The 27,990-nt window shown below is 51.8% G+C and overlaps 12 protein-coding genes across 12 annotated transcripts; 6 read left to right on the top strand and 6 right to left on the bottom strand.

Moving 5' to 3' along the window:
- Positions 1-172: 172 nt before the first annotated feature.
- Positions 173-543, top strand: BO82DRAFT_405223 (60S ribosomal protein eL38; the record flags this gene model as incomplete). The annotated part of the gene is made up of 3 exons (XM_025639475.1): positions 173-179; positions 229-357; positions 494-543. The coding sequence occupies 3 exons, from the start codon at positions 173-175 to the stop codon at positions 541-543; spliced, it is 186 nt and encodes a 61-aa protein (XP_025488569.1).
- Positions 544-1,047: 504 nt separating this feature from the next.
- Positions 1,048-2,306, bottom strand: BO82DRAFT_155815 (uncharacterized protein). Its single transcript, XM_025630202.1, has 3 exons — positions 2,186-2,306; positions 2,035-2,114; positions 1,048-1,912 (listed from the first exon to the last, which is right to left on the bottom strand). The coding sequence occupies exons 1-3, from the start codon at positions 2,205-2,207 to the stop codon at positions 1,247-1,249; spliced, it is 768 nt and encodes a 255-aa protein (XP_025488570.1). The 5' UTR covers positions 2,208-2,306; the 3' UTR covers positions 1,048-1,246.
- Positions 2,307-2,440: 134 nt separating this feature from the next.
- On the bottom strand, positions 2,441-4,516 carry BO82DRAFT_317317 (DNA-directed DNA polymerase delta subunit POL31). The gene is made up of 5 exons (XM_025632605.1): positions 4,391-4,516; positions 4,146-4,329; positions 3,907-4,038; positions 2,874-3,843; positions 2,441-2,817 (listed from the first exon to the last, which is right to left on the bottom strand). The coding sequence occupies exons 1-5, from the start codon at positions 4,432-4,434 to the stop codon at positions 2,519-2,521; spliced, it is 1,629 nt and encodes a 542-aa protein (XP_025488571.1). The 5' UTR covers positions 4,435-4,516; the 3' UTR covers positions 2,441-2,518.
- Positions 4,517-5,489: 973 nt separating this feature from the next.
- Positions 5,490-6,012, top strand: BO82DRAFT_434991 (uncharacterized protein; the record flags this gene model as incomplete). Its single annotated transcript, XM_025640994.1, has 2 exons — positions 5,490-5,734; positions 5,807-6,012. 2 exons carry the CDS (start codon positions 5,490-5,492, stop codon positions 5,955-5,957), a joined length of 396 nt encoding a protein of 131 aa, XP_025488572.1. The 3' UTR covers positions 5,958-6,012.
- A 329-nt stretch (positions 6,013-6,341) lies between these two features.
- Positions 6,342-7,876, top strand: BO82DRAFT_357294 (NAD(P)H-dependent flavin oxidoreductase). The gene has a single exon (XM_025635980.1). It carries the CDS (start codon positions 6,575-6,577, stop codon positions 7,613-7,615), a length of 1,041 nt encoding a protein of 346 aa, XP_025488573.1. The 5' UTR covers positions 6,342-6,574; the 3' UTR covers positions 7,616-7,876.
- On the bottom strand, positions 7,647-10,239 carry BO82DRAFT_357295 (taxilin). Its single transcript, XM_025635981.1, has 5 exons — positions 9,605-10,239; positions 9,232-9,506; positions 9,000-9,148; positions 8,695-8,938; positions 7,647-8,623 (listed from the first exon to the last, which is right to left on the bottom strand). The coding sequence occupies exons 1-5, from the start codon at positions 9,741-9,743 to the stop codon at positions 8,117-8,119; spliced, it is 1,314 nt and encodes a 437-aa protein (XP_025488574.1). The 5' UTR covers positions 9,744-10,239; the 3' UTR covers positions 7,647-8,116.
- A 488-nt stretch (positions 10,240-10,727) lies between these two features.
- cym1 (pitrilysin family metalloprotease cym1) lies at positions 10,728-13,954 on the top strand (the record flags this gene model as incomplete). The annotated part of the gene is made up of 2 exons (XM_025639476.1): positions 10,728-11,107; positions 11,167-13,954. 2 exons carry the CDS (start codon positions 10,728-10,730, stop codon positions 13,952-13,954), a joined length of 3,168 nt encoding a protein of 1,055 aa, XP_025488575.1.
- Positions 13,955-14,639: 685 nt separating this feature from the next.
- On the top strand, positions 14,640-17,262 carry BO82DRAFT_155880 (Zn(II)2Cys6 transcription factor). The gene is made up of 8 exons (XM_025630203.1): positions 14,640-14,788; positions 14,854-14,873; positions 14,947-15,030; positions 15,090-15,370; positions 15,440-16,167; positions 16,292-16,509; positions 16,575-16,638; positions 16,765-17,262. The coding sequence occupies exons 1-8, from the start codon at positions 14,737-14,739 to the stop codon at positions 17,112-17,114; spliced, it is 1,797 nt and encodes a 598-aa protein (XP_025488576.1). The 5' UTR covers positions 14,640-14,736; the 3' UTR covers positions 17,115-17,262.
- Positions 16,996-19,138, bottom strand: BO82DRAFT_357298 (uncharacterized protein). Its single transcript, XM_025635982.1, has 2 exons — positions 17,799-19,138; positions 16,996-17,734 (listed from the first exon to the last, which is right to left on the bottom strand). The coding sequence occupies exons 1-2, from the start codon at positions 18,879-18,881 to the stop codon at positions 17,468-17,470; spliced, it is 1,350 nt and encodes a 449-aa protein (XP_025488577.1). The 5' UTR covers positions 18,882-19,138; the 3' UTR covers positions 16,996-17,467.
- A 210-nt stretch (positions 19,139-19,348) lies between these two features.
- Positions 19,349-20,493, top strand: BO82DRAFT_291442 (protein N-lysine methyltransferase family protein; the record flags this gene model as incomplete). The annotated part of the gene is made up of 2 exons (XM_025631728.1): positions 19,349-19,833; positions 19,893-20,493. 2 exons carry the CDS (start codon positions 19,349-19,351, stop codon positions 20,491-20,493), a joined length of 1,086 nt encoding a protein of 361 aa, XP_025488578.1.
- Positions 20,494-21,214: 721 nt separating this feature from the next.
- BO82DRAFT_291444 (uncharacterized protein) lies at positions 21,215-22,003 on the bottom strand (the record flags this gene model as incomplete). The annotated part of the gene is made up of 1 exon (XM_025631729.1): positions 21,215-22,003. A coding segment is annotated over one exon (789 nt), but the record flags the coding sequence as incomplete, so codon positions are not given.
- A 536-nt stretch (positions 22,004-22,539) lies between these two features.
- On the bottom strand, positions 22,540-27,680 carry BO82DRAFT_421722 (NACHT and WD40 domain protein; the record flags this gene model as incomplete). Its single annotated transcript, XM_025640180.1, has 5 exons — positions 22,540-23,210; positions 23,313-24,696; positions 24,774-26,750; positions 26,805-27,408; positions 27,504-27,680. Coding segments are annotated over 5 exons (4,813 nt in total), but the record flags the coding sequence as incomplete, so codon positions are not given.
- Between the last annotated feature and the right edge of the window lie 310 nt (positions 27,681-27,990).

A 27,990-nucleotide genomic window follows, 5' to 3' on the forward strand; every position in this document is an offset into this window, starting at 1 on the left:
TCCCCCTCCCTCCCAATCCCCCGAAAATGAATGATGGCACACCTGGACCGGTCTCGGATCTGGAAGCTTGGGGTTCCAACCTAAGGCGGGGGGATCATCCGCGGAGAGTCACCTTGGGACCAGCACCAATATGATGGTCCCAACCCAACTCCTGATAACAATATATACTCTGATGTCATGTCATTGAGGCTAATGCCATCCCCCCTCTCGTCGTTTCATGACCTACAGCTGCCCGCATCAAGCGCAACCGCAACACCCAGCAGATCAAGTTCAAGGTCCGCTGCTCCCGCTACGTCTACACCCTTGTCCTGAAGGACTCCGACAAGGCCGACAAGCTCAAGCAGAGCCTTCCCCCTGGTGCGTCTTCACCTTCTCGATAAGAATTCTACCTTCCCCCTTCCCCCTTCCCCGCCAATCTGGGATGACCACCCACCATCCTGCCTCGGGACATCATCCGCTGACGTCAATGGCCTTCCCTCCTCCCACCAAACAGCTCTCAAGGTTGTCGATGTCACCAACGGTGACAAGAAGAAGGCTTTGTAAATAAACTACCTAGCCCCCCTTTACCGCGCAACGCAACGCCTCTCGTCGGAAACGATCCTCGACATGCCAAGAGTAAGGTGAAGAAGTGGAGCTCGGATGTGAAAACGGACGCAAACGGCGCATGGAAATTTTATATCACCTCTTTTCGAAGCAACAGGAATGGAATTCTTGTGTCGATTGATAATTGAAAGATTGATGGGGTTTCCGTCTTGCATGGAATAGCTTCTGTTTGGGTGAGGTACACGGCGGGGACCGAGTTGTCTCCCGCCTGGCCGGCAACTGCTATTCCAGTGATGAATTGGCATATCGAGCTCGTGCCGGTCGTAGAACTCCTAAACATGACTGCATTTCTGTTGCCAGTATCCGGCACTCGTCGGAGCTCTTTTTAGATCCTTACGGCGTTTGATAAAGACAAAAAGAAAGAAAAGAAAGAGGAAAAAAGACTGAAAAGACTCCCGTGATCGTTGGCAATCGTTATTAATATTGCTTTGGTTGATGGGGCGGATGGACGATGATCGCACAGCATACAGTCGTCACTCACCAGTCGTTTGGTCTGGCATAGCAACACCGGCTCACTGCAGGAAGCTGTGCAGATTGTAGATGTGACGTTGCGGATCTGGGGGGTATGACCGTAGATTAACATCGAAGCAGCAGCCCGCTCTTTCCCCCCTAAGCCCAATCAATGATAGATGACCGGTAGCCCTTACTGAACCCTCGTATACGCCAACTCAGCATACCCCCGAACCCCAGCCCCATCAAGACTCTCATCCACTGCCGCGCGCTCCAAACTCTCCCGCAACCGCCGCAACTCAAACTCCCCAAAATAGTTCGGCTCCGGTGTGACCTTCTGGAACCCGGCGCCCTCAAACAGCGCCAGACTCCGCTCATTGGCCTGTCCGATCTTCACGCTCAGGCACGCGAACCTCCACGGCCGCTGTTGCAACCCGGCACCCGTCAGGGCCTGCGACGCGGCGGCATCGCCCGCCACAAACTCCTCCAGGATCTCGGCCTCGTGGTCCACGATGAACCGGAGGAAGGTGTGGAGCGCGGCCTTGCCGAATCCCCGCCGTTGGTTGCGCTTCTCGGCGATCATGAGCTCGATCTCCCCGACGAGTTGCGGGTCGGACTCCCCTTCTTCGCCGTCGTCGACGCGGAGGAAGAGGTTGATGTCCCCCACCATGCGGCTGGGGTCGTCGTCGAGTTGGTCGTCGAGTTGGACCTCGCCTCCTCCGGACTCGGAGGAGCTCGTTGTTGTTGTAGGTTGGCAGACGATGAGGGTCAGTTTGTCCGGGTCCTGGCGCCAGCTTTGTTGCATGGAGTACTCCTCCTCTAGGGAGAGGGGTTCAGAAGCCGTGGCTTCTTGGATTTCCTGGCATTGGTCCCTGGCATTAGTTGTACATGCTTGCCATGATTTGGGGGTTCCATTGATGGAGAGAACCAGAACAAGTACGGGGGAGGCGTAACGGAGGTATATGACACAATCTATCTTACCTCATCCTTCATCCAATCATGATATCTGGGGACATGCCACTTGGAGTACGGTACAAGCAGCACCTTGGAGGTGGAAATGGCTATATAGATCCGGGTTTTAGGAGCCTTGGCTTGGGCCAGCATATCGGCGGAATGTTTCCCGGTTGCTTACCAGTCTTTTCGTTGAGTAACATCTTTGCCAATCGCCTAATCTATTGGTTTATACTAGGTATCTGTTGCAGGCGAGTGATCAATCGTATCAGAGCCGCGGAGTCCCCCCGTGTAGATTGATGGTTGGGTTGTATGCAGTCAAAAATCCTCAATTTGGGCGACGAACCGTAGCTTTTCCGTGCAGGTCTTGGCATCGGGCCGGCTGTCTCAGGAAACTATACAATCGTTGGAGCGTATGCGCCAGGGTCCAGGGTTCGTGGTATAAAAAAGTACATTAGGGTATTCATGATATCTATAGTTTTTTCCCTTTTTCTGCAGTGGAAGTCGGAGCATATCATTGTTTTTCTTGTTGACCGGCGAACGCTCCAAACTTGACCACTTCAACTTCTAGTGTCTCGACATCAACCAAGACTAGCTCGCCAGTCTCTCTAAATTTGGGGATCGATAGAAGACGAACCCGCGGCTCGGAAGCATTGTCCTCGGTGCCTGTCATTTCTGTGTCTGCGCCATTTAATTTGAGTGGCATATCGCCCTCAATAACCGCAGTCTTGAAACGCGGTTGGTTGCCGGCAAAGAAGATATGGGGGCAGGTTTCGATGACAAAAGGATCATCCGTTTGGAAAGGATACGACCCTGTTGCGATCAGGTTAGCTCGATCTTGCGACACGTCAACGATAAGTTGAGCTTACATATAGTGTCAGGCGCGGTTGGCACTCCACACCTCCAACGCAACATGGCCTCCATTATCCGTACCCGTGCCTCAACATCACCATCCGTAGAGGCGGCGTTTCCGTCACGATCTGAGAAATTCAGATAACGAAGGACGTCATCCACATTTTGACCGCTGCTGCCCCACAGACGCCACCCTTCAACATCGCCTTCCCATGGATTCGTCACACTGTCAAACCAGCCGGGTTCCTGCTTCTCATCTCCAGCAGGTGGCGGAGCGCAATATGCTCTGGCCCTTGGGAACATGGCACGGTGGATGCCTTGCTGTGGGAGAGAGAAATTGGCGGGATCCGTATCACCGGGCATCAGAGTGACAGGTATGCTGGGTAAAATCTCTGCCAGGAAGGAGTCTAGCTGCGTGATTGGCGATGCGTTGTATGCGGAAGCGTCGTATCCGTACTTCTTGGTGCCCGCTCTCTTTTTCGCAGCGGCTGCATCTTCGGCACTAGCATCAGTAGTCATATTGGTACCGATTGAGTTTCCAGCAATGACCAGTCTCGTGATCGCAGAGGGGTTCGGTGGTGGGTTGTCGCCCTGCTCCGTCGAAGAGGTTCCTGCATAGCCCAGGAGATAGTCTGTCAAGAGTTCTAATGCGAGAGTATCACTCGATGTGCCTGTGATGCTGAGACCGCTAACGAATGCGATTTTGCCCTTGCTAGACTCTTTCTGTGTAGAATCCACCTCATCCCTCTCCCAGCGACGAGGCTGTCGAGGCAAATCCGGCACCTTGATGTCAATGACCTCGAAATCGCCATTGGCATTCTCCGTTCCCAGGACCGCAATAATAGCGCCGGTCGCAAGCTGTGTAGAATTGAGCGAGTTGCCCGTCAGACGCAGTCGTCCGGATTCATCTTCCAGCATGATTTGTGTCAATTCGGGGTGGGAGGGGTCTTGATACGTCGGTCGAGGAGGCGGAGCGAGCGTGTAGTTCTTTCGATGGGAAGTCAGTAGAAGGACACACGCGCATATGGTTTGAGATTGGATATTTCTTACCTCTTTGGTCAAATCATCCAAAATGTTAGGCTTCAGTGGCATATCCATGTAGATCGTTCCTGCAACCCAGCAGAGCTCTCCCTGTCGTACATCGAGGACTCTTTCCACACGACGTGCATTTTCTCCCGCAATCTGTGAGCGAAAGCGCAGTTAGCAGCTTGCTCTCAGGCTGGGTCGGTTGGGCAAATCCCAGTATCAGAGATTTGCTCAACCATGAGCAAGGGTATTGCTGTACTGACGCTGAATCCTTCCCACGCCTCCGCGGCAATTTCTTCGACGGCAGGCTTCAACTTGGCCAGTCGCAAGAAATACATGTCGCCATATTGTTGCTGGTAGTGTCGGTCTTGTCCACTGGGCAGTCGGAATGTATCTAGAGGGTTATAGTAGGAGGGTTCACGATAGACGGGCTTGAAGTCCTGATCGCTATCCGGACAAGGTGTCAGTGATGTCGTCGATCGCTAATGTAATACGCGGACAAGCGAACCTTGGAGCGCGAAGAAACTGGTTCTCTGAAGTGTTGGGCGTCATTTCGAAGCCTGTATGTGTGACGCATAGAAGCTGCAAAGATAGCAGCTGCAAAGGCGAGTTGGGGAGTTGTTTGACGCAGCGGACGGAGGCAGCTGCGGTGTATTGATTGTATTCGGGTCTGTCCGTCGGCCAACGCGAACCACGCGTCTTTTGGCGTTCGGTAATTACAGTCCCGCTTTGGGGTTGGTCCCCATCACACTCGGCAGAGAAACCAAGTACATACTATGAGTATGTTAGTAGTTACAACCTGTTGCTTTGCTACTGACAACCAACTATACTGCATCTGGTAGCAATTGCTCTTAGGTTGCATTAAGTACCCATGAAAATACTCTTCGCTTAGTTCAAAATCTTCATCCACAGACGTCTTGTTGAAACAGCCCTCAATATGCTTCCAGCCACTTGAATACTTCGATGCATGTTACAATCGATCGATGAAGCAGTCAGGGTAGTCATGTTACACTTCGCTGAAATCTACGGAGCAGTCATAAAAAGATCATTTTATGCCCACACCTAACTTTATGTTTGTGTCAAATGGCCACAGATATCACGCATTGGCGTGAAGATAGGGCGTGCCTTGAGAGCATTCCCGGCTTAACCTGGCATGTTCGCACCCCTCAACACTTCGTTCACGCCTGTAGGCCGACATCATGATGAGATCTATACCTTGTTGGCCATGGTAGTTCTGGCCTGGGTAGGGGGCTTGAAATGATCTTTGAACCATGCTCCCATTCCAGGCCACCTTTCTGTGGTATCCAGGAAGGAGCTCTACATGACCGACCCATAGTCAACCAAGTAATAAAGTACCGAGCTCTTGCCATGCCATCTCAGACATAACATACTTCGCATGCTTGATCGTCCAAAGCTGGAATCCAATCGCCTACATATAGACATTCGATGCCCCTCCTTCGCGTCGCGGGCTATTGATCACTCACCGATGGTAGTTGACCCGCTGCTCCTTATCCTTGACATCGCGTTAACTCGAATCAAACCTGTCATCACTACCTGCCCCGAAGATGAGGGTCTCGCTTCTAATCACTTATCTATTGCGCAACTTCATGGCTATCAGCCTCTTCGCCAGCGCTCTCATCTCAGCTTATCCGGGAATTTTCCTGCACGATTCATCATCAAACCTCCTGCGCAGAAGCCTGCCAGCCTCGCTTGCGACAGCACCATTAGAGGCGGTAGGGTATCAGCCTCCTCCCGGGCCTGTTCATCGACCGACCACGACAACCACCATCCCGGCCGGTGCGACTGCCTTCTCTCAGAAGTTGAGCGAGAATGGAGGCACCGGGGATACAGGGTAAGTGCTGCATCCTGAAGCCACCTCGAGGCCTAGGAAAACGCGGATCATTGACTTATTGTACCTGAGTAGCTCGGAGAAGAATGTGATCGTCTTGGTGGGCACCGCGACGAAGAATCAGGCCGTGCTTCAAGCAACACAGACGGCGATGGCGGGAAGGAGCACGACATTGGAATCAAGTCTCGTTGTACTGTCGATTGTTTTGTGTCTTTTCATTTTGTAAGAATGGATTCATGAGCACGATGCGCTGCGCGCAGACTGTTGTCTTTTGATTGACTGGTGTTTCTCAAAATTCGCATTTCACTGTCAACAAGTATGGATTATTTTGATTGTATAACTTGGGTCAGACATCTCCTCTTGCCTAGATCGGGACTAGCTGCATCATGCAACTACCGAGCCTATTACAGCCAGTAAGGTGTAGTCCAGCAGAAAGGCAACATGCGAGATGATAGCATAAGAGCATAAGAGCAGAGCATAAGAACACCAAATATGCCGAGCAGCGAACTTGTGATGGATGGTGCCTCGGTCCGGTCGGGGGCTTCCCCGCATTTGTTCAGGCACAGCGTCGATCAGAGGGTTCTGGGGAACTCTCACCTCACCGATTAAACCCGGGGCACTTAAATATTGGCATGGGCCATGAGCAATGCATCAATGCTTCTATAATCCATCTCGATCTTAAGTGTCACCTCGTCATTATTTACTGGCAATCTCCTAGATCTCACGTTACACGACCAGCAAGCAGCGAGTGCTACTACTATACCACCACCACCAAACAAAAGCCCAGCTACTACCGACCAACCACATCCAATTCCCACCCAGGAAACCAACAAAACAGCAATCATGTCCCTCCAAACCCCGCTCTGCACCCTCCTCAAAATCCAACACCCCATCCTCCTAGCAGGGATGGCGCGGGCCTCCAGCGCGCCGCTGGCCGCCGCCGTCTCCAACGCGGGCGGACTGGGCACCGTCGGAGGACTGGGCTACACGCCCTCGCAGCTCTCGGAGATCCTAACGGAACTCAAGTCCCTGCTACGGGACCCCTCGCTCCCGTTCGGGGTGGACCTGGCGCTGCCGCAGGTGGGCGGCGGGGCGCGCGCGACGAACCACGACTATACGCACGGGCAACTGGACGAGCTGATCGACGTGGTGATCGCGCAGGGGGCGAAGCTGTTCGTGTCGGCGGTAGGCGTGCCACCGGCGCACGTCATCATGCGGCTGCACGACGCGGGCATCCTGGTCATGAACATGGTCGGGGCGCCCAAGCACGCCGAAAAGGCGCTGCGGCTGGGGGTGGACATCGTGTGCGCGCAGGGCGGCGAGGGCGGCGGGCATACGGGCGACATCCCCTTCTCGGTACTCATCCCAGCCGTTGTGGATGTCGCGCAGCGGTACCGGAGTCGGCTGACGGGCCTGCCCCCCCTGGTCGTCGCGGCGGGCGGCGTGAACGATGGCCGCAGTCTGGCGGCGGCGTTGATGCTGGGGGCCGCGGGCGTTTGGGTCGGGACGCGCTTCGTGGCGTCCGAGGAGAGCGGGGCCAGTCGGCTGCATAAGGAGGCCGTGGTGGGCGCCACCTATGGGGATACCATGCGCACCCTCGTCGTGTCGGGGCGGCCGCTGCGGGTGTTGCCGAACGAGTACGTGAAGGACTGGGAGAGGCGGCCGGAGGAGATTGCTCGCTTGACGGCCCAGGGCATTGTCCCCATGGAGTATGACCTCAAGAACGATAAGGATGTCGATTTACCTTTCCTGATGGGTGATGTGGCTGCTAATGTTGCGAGTATCGAGCCGGCAGCTGAGATTGTCAAGGAGATGGTCCAGCAAGCTGTCGATATGCTGAAGAGGGGGAGCTCCTACATACAAGGTCCAGCCAGTAGGCTATGAGGTTTTGGATGGGAATCTCTGTAGTAGTTGGCATGACATGACTTTGTGTGGTATTTTCTCATGGTAACGTAATAAGTACGTCCGGATGCTGGTGATCTAGCATGTACAAGTACACGAACAGAAATAAAAATGAACAAAACGTCAAAGGATTGCAACTCGCAAAGGGCCCATGGCTCCGACAGTGCGTACTGCAATTTAAAGGCCTTAACGGGTTTGTGGTTGAGGAGCCTTAGCACCGATTCTCTTTGCAACACCTGGTGCGACTACAAGTGTTGCATCGAGCAGCGATGGCATCCTAGATGAAGAGGCCAGCATTGACGTTGTTTGGGTCAACTCATAGCGCTTAGGGAGTGTATCATTTTCAGCTCATCAGCCCCATGGCCCACCCTCAGACTGACGGCAGTGGCGTTAGTGCCGCCAGGAAATCCCTTTGCCATTTGATATCAAGAACAAGCCCAAAAGACCATATTCGAAAACAACTTCTGCGCGGAAAAAAAGGTATTAGTGACATCCGTTGATCATCGCCTTGTTTCCGTTGGCTCGCGCTTCCAGTAGATTAGGTGGCGGAGGGGGTCCGAACACAGGCTTCTCGGGCTGCTGAGCAACATTGCGGTCTCCGTTCAGGTCGCCGTCCCGACTTTCCAGTTCGTAATCGTCATCGCTAATTCCCTCATCGTCTTCTTCGTCTTCGTAATCCTCGTCGTACTCGCTCTCCGTACCCTCATCATCGCCTTCCAGATCCGCCGCAAGACCTTGCCCCCGCCCTTGGGCTTGCATTCGTCGGCAGAGCGCTTCGAGGTGGTGGCTTTTCTTCCGCCATTTTTCCAGCTCCTCATGGTTTCTTGTGCGCTCCTCGGCCATCTCCAGTATATTGCGATTCGTCTGATCGTGCTTGCGCGTGAGAGTGAGATTTTCCTTTTCTAACCGTTTAGTTTTCTTGGACATCTCTTCCATCTCTTTGCGAAACGTAAGGAAGAGCTCGTTGCTGTTGTTCAGCGTATCCTCCACCTGCCATATTATTACTACCAGCGGTCAAAATAGAGGCTTGGCTGGAACAGCCATCAAGCATCAAGCCATACCTGTTTGAACTTTTCGACGTAGATGTTGAGCTGGCTGCGCAACTCCGCCTCGGTATGCGAGAATGTTGACACCTGGGAACTCAATGCCCGACAGCGGGCGGCTTCATTCTCCGCTGCTCGCCGCTGTTCCTCATATTTGGCGGTAAGACATTGTATCTCTGCGTCCTTACTACGTAGCAATGCCTTGTAGTGTAGTTCACGCATTTCGAACTTCTCGCCGATCGTCTTGATCTTCGCGCGCAGACTGGGATATGAAGAGAGCTTAACATACAGCTCGATAGACAGGCTGGGAAAGAACAACTCACGCTTCATCCAAATCGATATCCACTTTCTCATTGCGGGGATTCCCTTTGGCAGCCATGACGTCTTGAATATCGTACAGAAGCGAGTCGAGGCGTTCGTTGACGATCAGCCGTGCTTTCTTCTCGGTTTCTTCGAGCTTCTTGTTTTCGTCCTATTGCGTGCACGGTTTCCCTTAGCCCTGGTTCTGCATTGTGCGACTCGGAAATGCGATGCTGGCGAGTTGTAGCTACCCACCTTCACTTTTTTATTTTCCTTTGTGAGCTCTCTGCACAGCTTCTCGAGTTTGTCTTTCATGGTGACGGTCTTGTTCAATTCCGATTTGCCCTTGTCCTGGTCCTTTTGGAGTTGGTCGGCCCGCTTCTTGCTTTTGGCATAATCGCGATCCAGCTTCTTCATGTCAGCCAGAAGTTCGGTGTATTTCTTGTGCACAGTCTCGAGCCGCGTCATCGGGGATTCGATATTGTTGAGGAGTTGATTGAGATCTCTCGTGGCTTTCTTGACTTCGCGCTCTGTGGAAGTATCAGCAACCAGATTCATTCACGTTTTGCCCACCAGATTCAATGGCGTGTTCGATGCATCAGGCATAGAAATCAGTGGGTGCACGCACCAATCTCGGCCTCTTGATCCTTCTCTCCCGCAGCATCTTGCTCCAGCTGCGAGATTTTGGCGGCCAGCAGCTTCGAGGTCTCATTCGGATCTGCAACCTTCTTCCCCTGCTTTTTCTTGGACATGGCCGCGGACGACATGGTTCGCTGTTTGTCGTAAGGATATTGGACAAGTTATGCGGTTGTGATGCTGTTGAGGGTGGTCGCGTGGCCAATCCTCAGCGGTGAAAATTGCGAGGTTGGAATGGTTCGACGGAAGATGGCAGGGACGAATGCGTCACTTCCTTCGATAGCCGCGAGGACAGGACAATAAGGGAAACTCTTCGTGGCGGCAAAGCGAACAATAATCGGTAGGAGGTGTTGTGATTGAAGGCAACTCGTATCCACCCGGCGAGTCTAGTGGAGAACCTCGGTGGCCTCTTCCTATAATTGCAGAAGTCGGAGGTAACGGGAACCCACGAAGGTTGACTAGACTAGAATTCAAGTCCTGCAAAGCCAACCGGGAGCTCACTTGCGGGAGGCGTCGGGATCCGACAGCGAAGGCGTGCGTGTGCCTGTGCCTTTGAGGCGGAACGAAACGAAACGAAAAGGTATTGAGCGAGAGTGTCGACTGCGAGGAGAGTCGACAGACGAACGGGGTCACTCTTCGAGGAACTTGCCGGGGAAGATTGGATGGAATAGTCGTAAGAGGGGGGGATGCGCACTTGAACTGCACTAGCCTCTTTCGAAAACTTCTCTTGGCACCGTCCGTCGCTTTCTGCCCGCCTGTCTTTCTAAGCAATTGAGTCGCGCCGACGGAGCTACTTTCAAACACTCCAACCACTTTTCCATTTCTTTCCTATCTTTCTCTTTCTGTATTTCTATCCCCTTTTCCACTTCTCTGGGGCATTCATTTGTTCCAATCCCTTGGTCTGCAAAACTCGGTCTAGCAGAGTACATTCGTTCATACTTGCGCATCCCAGATCTTCGCACTCATCTCCGAGCTGCCCGGTCTGTCCGGTCCACGGCCCCCGACAACCTTCGGTACGCAAAGAAGCTGCCGCGGACTCGCTAGAGTACGTCAGTCGTGCCGTAATCAGTGATAGAAACGCTGAGCGTGAATTGCAGTTTCTAGAACGAGCCATCATGTTGCGTTCAACTCTTGGGGCGAGCAGAGGCCTCATGCCTGCTTTACCGAAGTCCGCCAACGGACGTCTGCTGGGTTCTGGAAACACTTTGCTTCGCTGGGGTCAGATCAGAAGGTCTGCTTCAGCTGTGACAAATCTAGACAACTTTCCCGGAATCGGGGACAAGGTCCACGGCTTCACCGTTCAAGAAAAGAAGCATGTACCGGAGTTACACCTGACGGCCGTCCGGTTAACGCACGATAAGACCGACGCGGACTACCTCCATGTGGCCAGGGAAGACAAGAACAATGTGTTTGGAATTGGCTTCAAGACCAATCCACCGGATGCTACTGGTGTTCCCCATATCCTGGAGCATACCACGCTCTGTGGTAGCGAGAAGTAAGTGCCTTAGACCCGTGTGAGCATTAGAACGATGGCTTACATATTTCATATTTCAGATATCCTATCCGCGACCCTTTCTTCAAGATGCTTCCCCGCTCACTGTCGAACTTCATGAATGCCTTTACCTCCGCCGATCACACCACATATCCTTTCGCTACCACGAACCAGCAGGACTTCCGGAACCTGCTCTCAGTGTACCTGGACGCCACCTTCCACCCTCTGCTTAAGGAGGAGGATTTCAGGCAGGAGGGTTGGCGGTTGGGGCCAGAGGACCCCCGTGCTATCGAGGGTCAGACAACTCACAACCCCGAGGACATCCTCTTCAAGGGCGTTGTGTACAACGAGATGAAGGGACAGATTTCGGACGCAAACTACCTCTATTATATTAAATATAAAGAGAGCATTATCCCGGCACTGAACAACTCGGGTGGTGATCCTCAGTACATCACCGATCTGACGCACAAGCAACTAGTCGACTTCTCCAAGCGCAACTATCACCCCAGCAATGCTAAAATCTTCACATATGGTGATATGCCTTTGACTGACCATCTCGAGCAAATCGGCAAGGTCTTGGATGGATTTCAAAAGGGCGAAGCGGATACGTCTATCAAACAACCTATTGACCTTAGCCAGGGTCCTAAGAGTGTGACTGTCCCAGGCCCCATTGACACATTCGCTGGTGAAGACAAGCAGCACAAGACGTCAACATCGTGGTACATGGGAGATTCGACTGATGTTGTGGAGGCTTTCTCGGCTGGGATTGTGTCCTCTCTGCTCCTGGATGGTTATGGCTCACCTATGTATCGGGCTTTGATTGAAAGTGGCCTTGGCTCTTCCTTTAGTCCCAACACAGGACTCGATACGTCCGGCCGTGTGCCGGTGTTTTCCGTCGGTGTAACTGGTGTTAGTGGAGAATCGGCTTCTCAGATCAAGACTGCTATCCAGACTGTCTTTGAGGAATCGTTCGCTGCCGGATTCAGTGATGAGAAGGTCCAAGGTATCCTTCATCAGCTTGAACTTGCTCTCAGGCACAAAACGTCAAACTTCGGCATTGGTGTCATGGAGAAGACGATTTCCTCTTGGTTCAATGGATCCAATCCCATGAAAGAGCTAGCTTGGAATGAAGTGATTGATGAGTTCAAGAGCAGATATGCGCAGGGCGGCTACCTGGAGTCGTTGATGCAGAAGTACCTTATGAATAATAACTGTCTGACATTCACGATGGTTGGCACACCTACGTTCAACAAGGAGCTTGACGACCAAGAATTAGTGCGGAAGGAGACAAAGCTCAGTCAACTCGCTGAACAGCATGGGTCTATGGAGAAGGCTATTGCTCAGTTGAAGGCGGAGGAGCTTCAGCTGCTAGAGGTTCAAGAAAAGGCACAGAACGCTGATCTGAGCTGTTTACCCTCCCTTCGTGTGTCTGACATCTCGCGCGAGAAGGAGCGCAAGCCCGTTCGGGAGTCCAAGCTTGACGGCGTGGATCTTCTTTGGCGGGAAGCCCCTACCAATGGGTTGACCTATTTCCAGGCTTTGAACACATTCGATGGCCTTCCTGATGACCTTCGGTTGCTGATGCCACTTTTCAACGACTGTATCATGCGTCTTGGTACCGCGAATCGGTCGATGGAGCAATGGGAAGATTTGATCAAATTGAAGACTGGAGGTATCTCCACCTCCACGTTTCACACAGCTTCCCCAACGGAGCTTGGGAAATTCAATGAAGGTCTTCAATTCTCCGGATCTGCTCTGGACAAGAACATCCCCGACATGTTGAAGATACTGACCACCCTTGTGACCGAAACCGACTTCACAAGTCCCAGTGCACCCGCGATGATTCAAGAGTTGCTTCGGATGACAACTAATGGTGCCCTCGATGCCGTTGCAGGCACCGGTCACCGTTTCGCTCTGAATGCGGCTGCGGCAAACCTCTCGCGCAGTTTCTGGGTACAAGAGCAGCAGTCCGGTCTCGCACAACTGCAGGCAACAGCCAACCTCTTGCGGGACGCGGAAACATCGCCCGAGCGTTTGGCAGAGTTGATCGAGAAGCTCCGCACAATCCAAGCTTTCGCCATCTCTAGGTCTTCCGGTCTTCGTGTCCGCATTGTTTGCGAGCCAGAGAGCGCAGGCCAGAATGAATCTGTGTTGCAGAAGTGGTTCGCGGGTTTGCCACAGGTTCGCTCGCCCACAGCGGCTTTTGAATCCCCAGTGCGGGATTCCAAGTTGATCAAAACGTTCTTCGACATGCCATACAAGGTGTACTATTCTGGATTAGCCATGCACACCGTCCCATTCGTGCACTCCTCTAGCGCCAAGCTTAGCGTTCTTTCTCAACTCCTTACACATAACTACCTCCATCCGGAGATTCGTGAAAAGGGGGGTGCCTACGGTGCAGGAGCCAGCAATGGCCCAGTCAAGGGAATGTTTGCCTTTACCAGTTACCGGGATCCCAACCCTACCAACACCCTGAAGGTGTTCCAAAACAGCGGAATTTTCGCCAGAGACCGCGCTTGGTCGGAGCGAGAGCTCAACGAAGCTAAGCTAGGTATCTTCCAAGGCCTCGACGCCCCAATGAGCGTCGACGAGGAAGGTGCAAGGTACTTCATGAGCGGCGTGACCCACGAAATGGACCAGCGCTGGAGAGAACAGGTCCTTGATGTCACCGCAAAGGATGTCAACGAGGCAGCACAGTCCTTCCTGATCGATGGCTCCCAGCGATCTGTCTGCCTGCTAGGCGAGAAGAAAGATTGGATAGAGTCCGATGGCTGGGACATGCGAAAACTTTCCATGACTGTAGCGGAGGGAGGGCTCGAAGATGCCCAAGATGCCGCTGCATCTGCTTAAACCTGCAGATACCAAGTCCTTGAGACTGCGCCAAACATGACTTCCCTACACCTCTGACCTGATGACTTTCATCATGGCGTTTCATTGTTCGCCATGTGTACCATATTTTCAATGTATTTTTATGACGTTTGCCCTCTTCAAAAGATCATGTATATAGGATTCTGTCGGCATAATACCCTTCTCACTCTTCGCTGGGCTGTCTTGGTTCTGTTGTCACTTTCCCCGACTGCTTTGCAAACGCGCATTTCAAGAACAACCTACCCCATCTCCACTCGAAACACTATGTTGGCAGATGGTTGGTCCTCCTATAGGAGCACGCGCAAGATCAACAAGAATGTGAATCTGAGGCTGACGAGTCTCTCTAGGCCTCATGGTACACTTCTTATTTCCGTTTTTCAGACCCTCCTTGACTTCCTTGAAGCCTACGCAAGGCGGACTAAAAACGTGAGAACAGGCGTAGCTTAGCCAGGTCCACTTTTTATGTGTGGATTGTCCACAAATTGGTCACTGGCGAAGGTCACGGGCGTAGTACATGAATCCTCGTATATAGACAGGTGGTATCTACTTATCAGGATGAATGATAATGTCGAGTCATATCGATTAGGCCCGGCTCACGTGGTGGCGGACTACTTGTTCTTAGTTTCTTAGTGTCGCGCGACACTTGCTTGTTCTCATTCATCCTGTCGAAGCATTATCTACAATATAAGACTACAGTTCCTCACTTTCATTCTCAAGGGCTGAAAAGGGCATGCGAAGCAGCAAGTAACACGAGACAGATCAGGATGAAAAAGACCGGCGCCATTGCCCACGGGCCTAAACCGACTAAAGCATGCGGCAAGTTGCATACGCCTAAGCCTTTCAAGTTCGAGCCAAAGTGGTGAACTAATGCACTCTAACAGTCAACTGCCGCAGACTGAAGGTCGGTTACTGGTTTACGCATCCATAAATATCCATAAATGAGACATACATCAACATTGCTGACTGCCTACGAGATGAAATGCGTGGCTGATGGCAAGCCGCCATGTCGTCGATGTCGTCACACCAATACCACCTGCATCTTCAAACCTAGATCAAATGTGAGGCTGTTTGACTTTGGATCTGCCGGTAGATATTGATTCCTGCTTACAATGCTTAGGCTGCAGCTGCAGCTCGAGACTTGGGGGCTTTACCACAGACACCGATGGATCCCAACCACGAGATGCCGTCGGTCCTCAGCCGGTTAGATCGTATCGAAAGATCAATAGGTATAAACAAAAGCGAAGGCCCGATGCCGCTGATCGGTGAGGGCTTAGGTGGTGACGAGGGAACTGGGTGTCCTCGCCTATGGAACGCTGTTAAACATCTGAAGAGCATCACGCAGCCACCTCAGGAGGACGCGATCTGGACCCGTCCTATCGTCAGACACCTCTGGAACTCGTACGTGAGCAGTTCGCCGCCATCAGTGCCTCTCTGTGTTCAGGGTTGAGCCGATTGACACCCACTCAGCTTCGTCGAGAACCTGCCGCTCCTCCACTTCCTCAAAGACCAAAGCGCATTCGCATCGCCATCTCCCCTTCTCCTAGCATCCATCCTCTACATATCTGCCTTGCATGGGCCGTCGAGAGACCTCAGCGAGTTTGCCAAGGGATACTTTGTGGCTCAATGCTGCGCCATCGCCGAGCTCGTCCTCCCACCCACGATATTTCCCGACAACAGCGCCCCAACAGAGCCCATCGCTTACAAGAACATCCTCGGACTCATCATGGCCAGCCTCGGCTCCGAAGCCTACGTCCCCGTCACCGGACACTGGATCGCCCTGGCCTACCGTCTCTTCCTCGACCACACCCTTCCCACCGCCGCAGAAACCGGCACAAGTCAGGACTGGAGCGGCCTCTTCTCCGGCCTCCAGGTTATCGACATCGAGCACGCGTCCATGCACATGTGCTGCCCGTTACTCCCGGAACACCCTCCCACCCCAGCACTCAACCCCTTCCCCAGCAGCGACAACGAGGATGAAGAGCATGCCTTCCGCGGTCTCACGCAGATGATGCACCAAGGCCTCAGCCACTTCGTCGGCCGGGGCCTTCCCACGATCTGGTCCTTCATGAGCAGCGTAAGGGAACCCGAGAGTTCACCATCAATCCGAACACCCTTCACAGACGAAGACGCTCGGGTCATCCGCCTCTGGGCGAGGAAGTTGGACGATTGGCTGATCAGATATAACGGGGCATCGCGTGAGTGAACATCCCCAATATTACCATCCCAACCCCACCTCTTATTCCTTATCATCCAAGAAACATTCCCAGACAAAACCCAAAACGATGCAATCAACTTACAGATCGCTTATCAAATCCGCAGAGCGAACCCCCTCCAACCGCCAAGGCATCCTCATCCTCCTCCAATACCACCTGCACAAGCTGTACGTGCTATCGATCTACCACCCGGCGCGGGGCTTCGATCTCGGCTCTGCAGCGGACATCGCCCCGGCCGAGAGACACGAGTTGCTGGTGTCCGCTCGCGCGGTAGTGCGGCTGCGGTTGGATGACTCGAGCATCTGGTCGAATTGGGACTTGATCGTACGTTACCTCCAGAAACCTCAAACACCGCAAGACAGTCTCTGAACAAGAAGCATCACACATAGATGATCACCTTCGCGGCCATGCTACTTCTCCGCGGAATCGAGGACGGTATGTCCCACCCAGACGGTACGTTTTCATCAGTAACAGACTCTCCAATCCAATCTTATTGATCATGGATTCACCCTGAAAACCAAACTCGAGAACCCGTTTCAATAAGTAACTCATCTCCACAATCCGTGGATAATGGACCAGACCGCTACCTTATCGAGAAACACATCGCCAAGCTGAAACCCGGCCATCCGCCTATTCCCAGCATCCACAACGTCCTGGCGGAGCGCCTCGAATCCAATCTGCAGGCGATGCACACACCGCCGGAGGTCACTTTGCATGACGGCGTCCCGCCGGAGTCCGAGGCCGGGGACTACTCGTGGGCCATTTTTGACCAGGAAATCTTGTCGCTGGCGAATCCGCCGTGGTTGTTCGAGGATACCCCCGGCGCCGGCGCGGAGCAGATGCAGAAACGCGCGGATTCATTCGTGTCATCGGAGGGGTTGGCTATGGGAAGCGGTGCGGGGGCCATGGAAGGTAGATATTATCTGTGATGTTACGTGTTGGTTGTGCATTCACGTGAAAGATGGTAAATAACATCGAGTTGGGGGTTTCGAGCAGTATTGTTTTACCAGAACAACATGATTGATATGCCGCACTGCACTTGCAGCTAGTCCTCAAAGGAAAGGCGCGACTGCTCTCGTAAGTCATTTCATATTACATATTCCACTAATACTAGATAGGTAGATATAATCTTGCAGTAACTGCGTATGTGGCAAAGCATTATTAACCCAGCGCTCAAGGTTTGACCCGCAAACCATGATGGGCGACAGAGTGCCCTTTAACTTGCATTGGGAGTCGCACAACCTTGAAGCATTTATGTTCAATGGTGTTTAGTGTTATTGGCTCAGGCTGAATCATGGTCATTGTTCTGGCCATGGGAGCCGCTATTTGGTGATGCAAGCATCAAGTCGTGGGTGTCGGGTGTTGTAGGGAAAGGCGGGAATGGTTCTGTTTGTGAATTGTCTTCAGATGTTATTGATAATGGCCATGATTCCGAACGACCATTGAGACTTCGTATAGGAGGGTCTTCTGCTGCTGACCCAGGTGGTGACTGGTGAGTGTCTTGGTGGGTAACGTCTGATGACGTGCCATGATTCGCCGATGGAGAAAGCTGGTGAGATGGAGTTAGAGCATCGTTCTGAAGGCCGGGAAGGCAGCAACTGCCAACTACTAACCTGATGATCAAGACCGCGGTTTGATGCCAACTGCTGTGCGGCCAGCCGTTTCCGTGCAATCTCCGATTCTTCTTCGTACGCTGCTTGCTCCTCCTCCTTCTTGAGATCGGCCAATGAAGGCGTGCTATCGTCACGGGGAATATCTACGTATGACTCCTGCGGGGAACGAAGCCGGCTGCTCCGCTGTTTTTTCTGCTTCTTCTTGGAGGCCTTTGACGAACCGGTGGTCCCCAGACTAAACGTTCCGGACGCGGACCGCATACTCGCCGGTTTATCCCCGATCATGTCGATCGAGTCCAATCCCGTCCCTCGACGGCTGCCCAGCGCCATGGCAAATTCATCATCCAACGGCACAGCATCCTCTTCATCGTCGCTGGGAATCAAATCCCCACGCGAACTCAGCGAGTTCGTGGTCTCCCGCGAGGACTGGGTCGAACTCCGATACCGACCTTTGCTCCCCGACGGCTGAGCGTCGTAATTCTCGGCTGCCTCCATGAGTGGCTCATCCTCGTAGACGTGCCTCCGCAGTTCCCCCGCCGGATGTTCCTGCAGATCCGCCGCCGAGGGACGGTATTTCAGTCCGCGCGCCCCGAAGCGCCAGGGGAACCGCTCAAGGAATCCCAGGAACGAGGAGCTGGGGATGACGGTCGGGTCATTGCGTTCATCTTGGGCCAGAGCCGTGCTCTTCCGGCGCACACGCCGCGCCCCGTAGCTCATCCGTCTCTGCCGGCGAGGCTGTTCGGCACCGCCACGGGCCAACCCACTGCCCGCCAGCAGGCGGTCGAGTTCGTCGGTGCCCCATCCCAGCAGTCCGGCATTCGAATCCTCGTTGTCCCAGTCGTCGTAGAAGTCAAAGTTCGCTTCCGCGCGGCCGCGGCGGCGCCGACGCAGCTGGTCCTCCCGGGTCGGAAGACAGGGTGCGGTGCAGCTGTAGACGCAGTTGCCGATGGCCGTGAAACACGGCAGGATATAGTTGTGGGAGAAGGTGTAGAGGCCCTCCTGGGCTGTCTCGTTGGCGGATTCAAGGTTATGGGAGATTTGATTTATCCTCTGGCGGACTCGAGGGTCCTTTGATCGCATCATGATGCTAAAATGGCGGCGGGTTTTGAGTAGGGCGTGGGCGGTAAGGGACAACTCTTAAGTGATTGTTGTCATGCCACGGCCGAGGGGTAAATAATGATTGATAAGGGAACCTCAACCAACTGGCCCCATCAAGTCCGCGCGACGATGATGGGGAAGAGACTGAAACAGTGAAGTCGGCAGTCGGTTGACAGGTAGAGACCGCATTGGGGGAAAGAGTAGGTGAGATCGGTTCTCAGAGAAGACACAACGAATAACCAAAGCAACCAACCAGCCAATCCATGGGAATGAAGAGGAATGGCAGCCTGAGGAAGAAAGACGCCGATGTCATCGTACCCGCTCCTTAGTCAGCACCAACGGTCTAAGCACGTGCCGCATGGTCACGTGTCCCGAGTCCCGGGTCGCCTTCCTTTTCGGGACGGACATCTCTAACATGTTCGGATGCAGTTCAGGAATTATTCTTCGTGATCATGGTTTATTATATCCGATTCCTCAAAACTCCCAGGTTCGCCAAGCAGAAAAGTGCTGTAACAGTCTCCGCGCTGGTCTGCATCACCACGGATCTCGGAGATGCCTTCCTCACTCAAGACGTGAATTTGCATGTGACCCTAGTGGCTCATGGCACAGGAAAGGCCCTGTATCAGGAACCCATGACATGGAACGCAGGCAAACGTGAAGTACCAATATCGCTGGGGCCATTTCCCGCCAACCTGTCTCAACACACAGTCGTGCTGGCAGTGTCCCCTGCCAACTCTGCAAAGCTACAAGCACCGTTACCAGACTCACTCCTTGGAAAGTCCGAACTTCCGCTAGTGGTATCAGGCTGGAGTGCTCCGTTTGGCGGATCACAGACTTCAGTAGCGGAGAAGCTCGTTGAACGACGCTTCGGGCCAGATGACAAGCTCAGCCTCCGAATCTGGGAAGAAACCGGGAACAGTATTGCGCGGCATATCTGGTGAGACACCTCGTTATCCAAGGGGGCTACTACTCTTAACTAACGCTCACATGTCCTAGGGATGCAGCAGTAGCGTCAGTTGTCTATCTTCAGAAGATAGTTGCGGGAGACCGAGAGATCTCTGCGCCACTTTTGCATGCGCTTCTCCGAGGATCGCGCAACGGCCCCCTTCACGCCATTGAACTGGGTTCTGGATGTGGCATTGTAGGAATTGCGCTGGCAGAGATTCTTCCCGGGTGCTCTGTCACGCTCACCGATCTTCCTGAGGTCGAAGAGATTGTGACGAAGAATATTGCGGCTGCGCGACCTGCGAAATCCTCGGCACTCCAGTTCCAAACTCTGGACTGGGATGAGCCGCTTCCAGAAGATTTATGCGGTGGCTCCATTGACTTGATCCTTGTCTCAGACTGTACCTACAATGCGGATAGCTTGCCTGCGCTGGTCTCGGTACTAGACCGCTTGCTGCAGATGTCACCCGATGCAGTCATCTTGGTGGCGTTGAAGAGACGACACGAGAGTGAAACCATCTTCTTTGATCTCATGCGGTCGGCGACGATCTGCAGTCTGCATCTGGCTCACATGCAGCTTCCATCCGAGCATGATCAACAGGACCAGATTGAGCTGCATTGCTTTGGGCGAGAGGGAAGGCATCAGGGCTGACGGCGATAGGCGTTGTCGCTATTGCTTTCTCTGGCCTCGTGGCACTCATACACGGGGCTTAGCCACCTCCAGGCAGGAAGCTTGAAGAATAAGGAGCCACTTCTCGAGGCTCTTGTTCGAGCCATCCAAGCGCAAGGCATTTTGTCTTCATTGGTGATGTGATTCAATTCATCATTGATGCTAATGTGCTTCGGGACCTTACGGTTCTCAAGACCGCTCATTCGCCCATTGAACGACCAAAAGCACACCTGGACAATCGATGATAGGTGGGCTAGATGTTCCATACTACGGGAAACAAAAATCATTTTATCCTAAGCAATGGCCTGGATTCAGTGAAAATCATGCCAAAGACTATTTATCAGTCTCAGTCTGCGTTCAGCTTATTCGGCCTTTGAATCAATGACTGGGGAAAATACCTGGCCAACCTCTAATCAATTCATTCTTGCCTGCCATGTGAACGTAGCTACAATATGAGATCTGACCCTTCCAAGTACTGGCTCAACCTGTCTTCGTTGCTGAGGCGCTCCCAGTCAACTACTGTGCTTCACTCCAGGGCGAGAGAAACCACCTTTAAGGCGTGGATGAAGTTGGAGCAAACACGACATCAAGCATGGATAAAGCTGTTCTGATAAACTTTCATGTCCAGCCCTCTGGGGACTTCTCCTGATGGAGATTGTCTTCCCCAATCACACAGAGTACCACCGGTGTGAACGGTCCTGCATTACGCAAGTCCAAACAGTTTTCTGAACCTGTGGCTTGAAGAGGAGGCGGGTTTGGGGTCTGGCTCAGTGGGTTGCGGTGGCGGATCAACCGCTGCGGGTAAACCTAGACACTGTGACTGACGATTGCGTCTAACTTTCAGATTGGACAGGAGAGCTCCGATGTGAAGGTTAAGGGGCACATAATCAGCTTCGACGCACTCCGGCAATACCTTGTTGAGCGTATCGGATACTACCTCTGGAAGGCGGTTGTGGAGTCTGTCAGACTGAGCCAGCTGCATACCATCAATGAGACTGCACGAACGAGGCGGCGGCATCACAGGGAGTCCATTTCCTGAAAACCTTGGGGCACTGGTGTCGCGGAGATCATGCTCGATGCATCTTCGATTGAAAGCACTAAAGTTCGCCGCAAGGGTGACTGCGCAGAGAGGCACGAATGCAAGGCTCATTGGCTGGGTATTGGCGGCCTCGTTGGTTTTTGCGGTGGAAGGAAATGAAGCACTGGCACAAAGGGCCCACAAATCGGCATACAGGCGGCAGACAACCAGGATTTCTCCGGCCACGAGTTCAAGCTCATCCCACCTCGGCTGCACGTGGTCGGATATGGTATAGGTTGGGTTGATGCACAGAACCAGGGATCCCTCCTGGATAGACCATGTCTCGTCCAGGCCTAAGCGCATGTCCCTGCACGACTGCAGGCGGGCGCAACCATTCCGCTTGGCCAGGGGTATCGAGCTCTGCAACAGATATCGACTCGGGCTCGGCGAATGGGAAGCCCTCCTCCGGGCCAAAGAAATGACCGATTCGCGACTCGAACAAGGGTTGGAAGGGACCTGGGGTGTCGGTGTATGCTATGCCATAGTTAGAGTCAGGGCAATGCTGCAAGTGGTTCGATGGGAGGTGTTACACCTGGAGTTCTTCGCTCGGAGTCCTGCATCTTTGCTCGTGCTCGCTTGGATTCCTCGTATTTCTGCATGTAGTGTATGCTTGCAAGAAGTTATTATGGATGGACTGGAAACCGGGGTGATGGTTGAGAATCGGCGAGGGATGGCAAGAGCAACCCAGACGTATGACTGCAACTGCAGTTTAGGTTCAAGTTGGTGCTGCTTGCTGCTTATCAAATGGTCCGGAGTTGCTGAGTATCATTTAGAGGACTGTCTGCCTGTATCAATATGGTCTCGGATTGGGATACACTAGTACCTCTTAGGTAGTCTACCATGTACGCGTAGAAATCCATCTCGTCAGGTATTTTTCAAATATACAAGTTCATAGCCTATCCCTAGTCAGGCATCAAAGGTTTCAGCGGAGTTTTCTATAAGCTCCATTCTTAGATGTCAGCAAGTTCGACAATAGCCACTTCGCCGCTAAACCCTCCCAAGGCAACAGTGTTCCCATGAACAGTCGTACAATTCTGAGGGTAATCCGGAGGTAAAGCGAACAGCTTCTTTCCATCTCTGATGACCCATGTGTCTTTAACCTCTACACCAGATCGGGACAGTACTGAATCAGGAGACCTGGTAAGAATGCTCGAATTGAATGAGAAGACCTCTCGATCCGTTTCAAAATACTTGTCGATAAACGATAATCTCATAGCCCGATAGCCAAAACGAATGATTTGTCGGCACACTCCAGTGGCCAAGTCCCACACCCGAAGGGAATCTGGCGTAAAATGGATGTTGAAATCTTCGAGCGGAAAATCTGCAGATGCTGAGATCAGAGTGGCTTCATCTGCGGACACAAATATATCGGTCATTTCGTTTGCAAACCTCTGCTTGCATGTTCCTGTAGCGAGATCCCAGAGCTGTACCCCATGGCTCTCTTGCATAATCAGTTCTTTACCCTCTCGGATAAACAATAGCCGTAAAATCAAACATGGGTCACATTCTATGGTACGTTGGCATTCTCCAGTCATGACATCCCAAACCAGTACTCTTCCCAGGCCAGCATCGACAGCAAGAAGTTTTCCATCTGGCGAAAACGTGGCAACACTTGACCTGACTGCTTCCGGCTCCTGGTCCTCCTCTTCCTCATCGATTTCTTCGTGGTATATCTGTGACCAAAATATATTCTGCCTTTTGCGTTCGTTCCTTCCGGAAAGACACGTCAAAATGTGTCTACAGATTCCAGACATGCTGTCCCAAATTCGCACCTTCTGATCACTCGCTATAGTTGCAAATGTTCTCCCGTCAGGTGCGAAGACAACAAAGTTCACTGTATGACTATGACCATCAAAAGTGTGTTCCAAGAGGCCGTCCGCTGAATTCCAAAGCTTCACATCTCCATCCTCGGAGCCAGTAGCAAGATATTGACCTTCTTGTGAGAAGCGTAGAGCAGTCACCTTGCTCTCGTGACTGCTTGAAGATTTCGCAGGTGGACCAGATATATCCCATAGTCGTACCGATCCGTCCCAGGTTGATGAGATTAAAATATGCTCGTCTCTGGAGAATTTCACGCGTGGGAAAAGATGTCCCTCCTGGTTCAATACCAGAATTTGGGCCCCGGTTGTCACATCCTCGAAACGAATCTTCCCATCTGAGCATGCTATAGCAAGAGTCTCACCAATAGAAGACAAAGAGCAGTCAGCGTAGCCGGCGAACTGATCGTCCTCTTTCTTTCGTTCAGCTTTCAAGGCCCCGTTTGAAACATCCCAGAGACTTATTGTGACACGACCTGACAGAGAGATAATAGTGCTGTTATCCACCGAGAAGAAGAGGCAGTGAATATAGTGAAAGTCTCCTTCAATTACCATAACGTTTGTGCACGTTCCATCAATGGGATTCCAAACCCTTATCGTCCCATCTTCCGATCCAGTCGCGAGAGTCTTGGAATCATGCGCGAAGGTGATGGTTGTCACTGATCCACTGTGACCTTGAAGAGTTCGTCTGCGGGTCCAAGTAGACACGTCCCAAAGATCCACGCTACAGTTTGCAGCGATGGCGAAGCTTTTTCCATCGGGGGAGCAGGTTATAGGGGAATCAATACGCCCAAATGGTTTAGTCGCAGATGGTCTGACCGTAGGACTGAATGTCCCGCTCTTGACATCGATCAAGCAGGCAATCCCTCGATAACAAACGGCAAGGTTCGACTCAGACAAGAAGGAAAGGTGTATTTCATCCATAACGTCCCCAGCAGCCTTCAAATGAAAAGTTCGAATGCAATCACCAACAACTGTGTCCCATATTTTTATGACTGGGTTCTGACGATCGGGGGCCATAGCTGATGCAAAACACGTATTTTTGGGACTAAAGGCCAAGGCTTTTGTCCTTTCGTCACGATCAAGTATCTGCCGGCAAGGATCCCAATGATCCATGCCACCCAAAAATTTGCTGATGAAAGATGGTCTTTCGTCAAAAAAGGCGTTCTTAATTACACTCTTCCTGGGGCTGAAAAGAAGTGCGCTTCCATATATCTGCAAGGGGAATTGTGTCATGATTGCCAGGTTTTTCATAGTGAATTTCTCAGCATCAGCCAAGAAGACTGAGATCTCCGTAGTATCACTGCGGGTAGATGCCGACTAGTTGATATTAGTAATGAGAAGTAATGGTATGGCAAGTTGCATACCTTGATCATTGCTTGGAGATCTCTGATCAATACAATGGCTTTGGGGAGCTTGCCGAGTAGACTGAGACTCTCAAGCCAGTGAAGAAAATGAACTTTCAAGAAAGCAGATGCGGGCCCATCTTCAGTGAGCTTGCTGGTCCCTTTGCGCAGAATTTCTGTCCAGTACTCGCATGAATACGCAAGACGATCTAGGGGCTTGTTCTGGGGCACCGAAGCATGAGAAATCTCGGTGTCTGGTAACAGATCATACATATTGAACCTCAAGCCTTCCGAAAGAGCCTTGATAGATCGTTCGCACATGAGATCATGGATCTCGCTAACCCTGGAATTGAAATAATCCAGCAAGTGTTCTCTTGCTGAATTGTGGAGAACATGTACCGTCTCATCTTCAACAGTCAAGAATGAACCGCACTTTGAGACGAAGCCTTCCGGTTTATATTTTGATGGCAAGCCCGAAAGAACCTGAATCTCGGCGTAAGACAATGGACGAGATGCGAAACAAGCAGCTTCCAGAACCGATTTGAAAAATTCTGGGTGGTGGCCGTTCTCGATTCTAACCATCATATTTTCATATAGCTCAGACAATTCAGCAGGGTTCTTCTCGATCTCTTCCAGAGCGTCAGCCTCCATTACGTCTCTATGGATCAGATCTTTAAAGACCAAAGCCGCCCATAGGAAGGTGTTCTGTGCACGCTTGCGAATCTCGTTTGCAATAGCCTCCAAAGTTTCGTCGCTATAATTGAGCTTGCGCTTCAAATCGGAAACCTTGTAGGTGATATACGCGTCCACAGGTTCTGGATTGGACTGGACGTCGACCTGCTTCAGTGTCTCCGGCTTTTCGTCTATGAGCGTGTTCGGGAGGCTGATCTCTGGGCGGCTCGACAGTATCCACTTTATCTTTGCAGAACTGTTGGTGATCTGCAAAGAATCATATATAATTTCCATCAAATCGTTCACCCCGGGTTCGTCATGCTTGGCTATCCTCTCGCACTCGTCAAGCGCATCGACAGCTAGGTAGACAGGAGTGAGGCGCTCATCGGCTAACATAGCTAGAAAGATATCACGAAGATACCAAAAGGTACGTGGGGCGGTAAACAAATTCTTTCCGGAGCTCTTGTACTTCTCTCTAAGATGAGAAAAGAGATGTGGTTGTTGGATAAGCAGTCCCCAAATCAGGGTTCGAAGTACATCCATAACACGCGTTTGGTTTTCACCTCTTGCCCCACAAAAATAAGAAGAGATGCTAGCAGTAATATTGGACGACTTTTGGAACATTTGAGTGATGATACCAATTGTCAACATTGTCTTTCCTGTACCGGCGGGTCCAAATAGCCACAGGATTTGAGTAGCGGATTCCCAATCCTGGAGGGCTTGATATTCTTCGGTGCGAAGGATCCACTCATAGGACTCTTTGAGCAACTTGTCATTACTGTTTAATTTCGTAGCAATCTGCCTCTGCGGATCGTCGACAAAAATATGTCGAAGACATTCGCCGAATTCACCATCTTGGTGGTTCCGCCACTGCTCCGCAATATAATCCCGTAGAGTCTGATGAAAAGTCCCAAGGGTTTCTTGTGTGGCCTGAGCATTCAGGGCAAATTCTCGCATCAGCTTCTGCCCTTCGGTGTTGTGGTATTGTTTTGAGTCGGCTTGCAAGGCCTTCTCAGTGGCCTTCACTCCTTCGAGCTGGCCATCCCAACCGTCAAGATCGATCAGATTGCGGACAAAAACCCAGCCCTGGTTTTTGTAGTACGAGCACACGCTCTTCATCTGGAATAGGAGAAGCTCTTTATACAGATCAATTACTCGTTCTTCCAATAGGTCAAGGATACCTTCAAAAGACTTGTCTCGAGTGGTCTCAATGTATTCCCTGCTCAGGAGCTGATCTGTCAGGCTGCAGTACCATTTCATTCTAGAGGTCACGTAGCCGACTCCGTCCAGATTGTCTTGTGATGCTTTGGCCGGGTTAAGTAAAAACTAAATAACTGTCAGTCATTTTCAATTAGAGAAACCATCGAAAAGGGAGCTGACCGTGAGACCGATACAGACTCCAGCCCAGGGGAGGGCAGCCTGAGGATTAGTTCCGACCGCTAAGTCGACCACTTCCTTGAATTGGAGAATGAAGCTTGACACCTTGCCGACCGTGTTTGTGGCAGAGATAGATTTGTGGATTTTTTGTTGGCCTGATTTGATGGCATCTTGAAGGATCTTGTCTCTTCCAGCCTGGTCCTTCATTTCGGAAATATCCTCATCGGCATCCGGCGCACCGACATAACTAGCTGGCTTACCCGCTTTCTTGAGGGCTTTGAAGTAAGCCTCGACAAGCGCTCTTGTGTTCTCATTATTTGCGAGCTGATCATAAGCACGATTCCACACATTGACAGCGAGGGTGCTGGTTGAGCTCTTTGCTGCCTGGCAAGGCGTATTCTGTGTTGCAGATTCTGTGACATTGCTGTTCTTGGATGGGGTATCGCTGATCTGTGGAATTTGTGGAGTCTTGCAGTTGGATGTTTCCTTTGGCTTTTGGTTGACTGAGGTCTGTTGCTCGTTCTGGTGCTTTTGCGGCTGACGATTCTTTCGAGAGGGGAATATTTCTCGCCATCCCATTTTGAACGAGAAAGAACTCCCAAGACTGCTTATGAATCATGAAGAGTTAGTAGACGCCAATATTACCTCGGCCAGATTCACACATTGTATAAATACCCTTGGAAAAGAAACTAAAGATCTCACATGTGAGCAGTGGCTGGTAGTGGAGAGACTGGGTTGAATTGTATTATAGAAAAGGCGACCACGTCAACAAAGTAACCCATATAAGAATACGTACTGTCATCAATCTGTGGAGTATTTTGCAGGTTCTCCTCGCCTATCATTTGTCCATTTGATGCCCAACCGTTCAGCTTGTACATGTTAGGACAAAACTTGGTTGACATGCAAAATTGCGGGGCGACAACGTAGAGCGTCCCGTACCTTATTGCCCGATGGCCTTGAACGACCTACTAGGGATAGTGTTACAGGACGGATGGATTATGCTAATCGAAACGTGCCTTTAAACAAAAAGAACTAGCTGGAGAGCTATTTCGTCTGTTTGTACGAAATACTTTTTAGGTGTGTGCTAAGCTAGCGCTCTGTTCTCTAACTATTCCTTCTTGTTTGTACGGCATGCTTAGGTTAGAACCAATCTGAGTTCATCCCATAACAGTCCACAACCGATCGTCTT

The sequence above is a fragment of the Aspergillus uvarum genome (genome assembly GCF_003184745.1).
Source record: "Aspergillus uvarum CBS 121591 unplaced genomic scaffold BO82scaffold_56, whole genome shotgun sequence".
Taxonomy (NCBI): Eukaryota; Fungi; Ascomycota; class Eurotiomycetes; order Eurotiales; family Aspergillaceae; genus Aspergillus; species Aspergillus uvarum.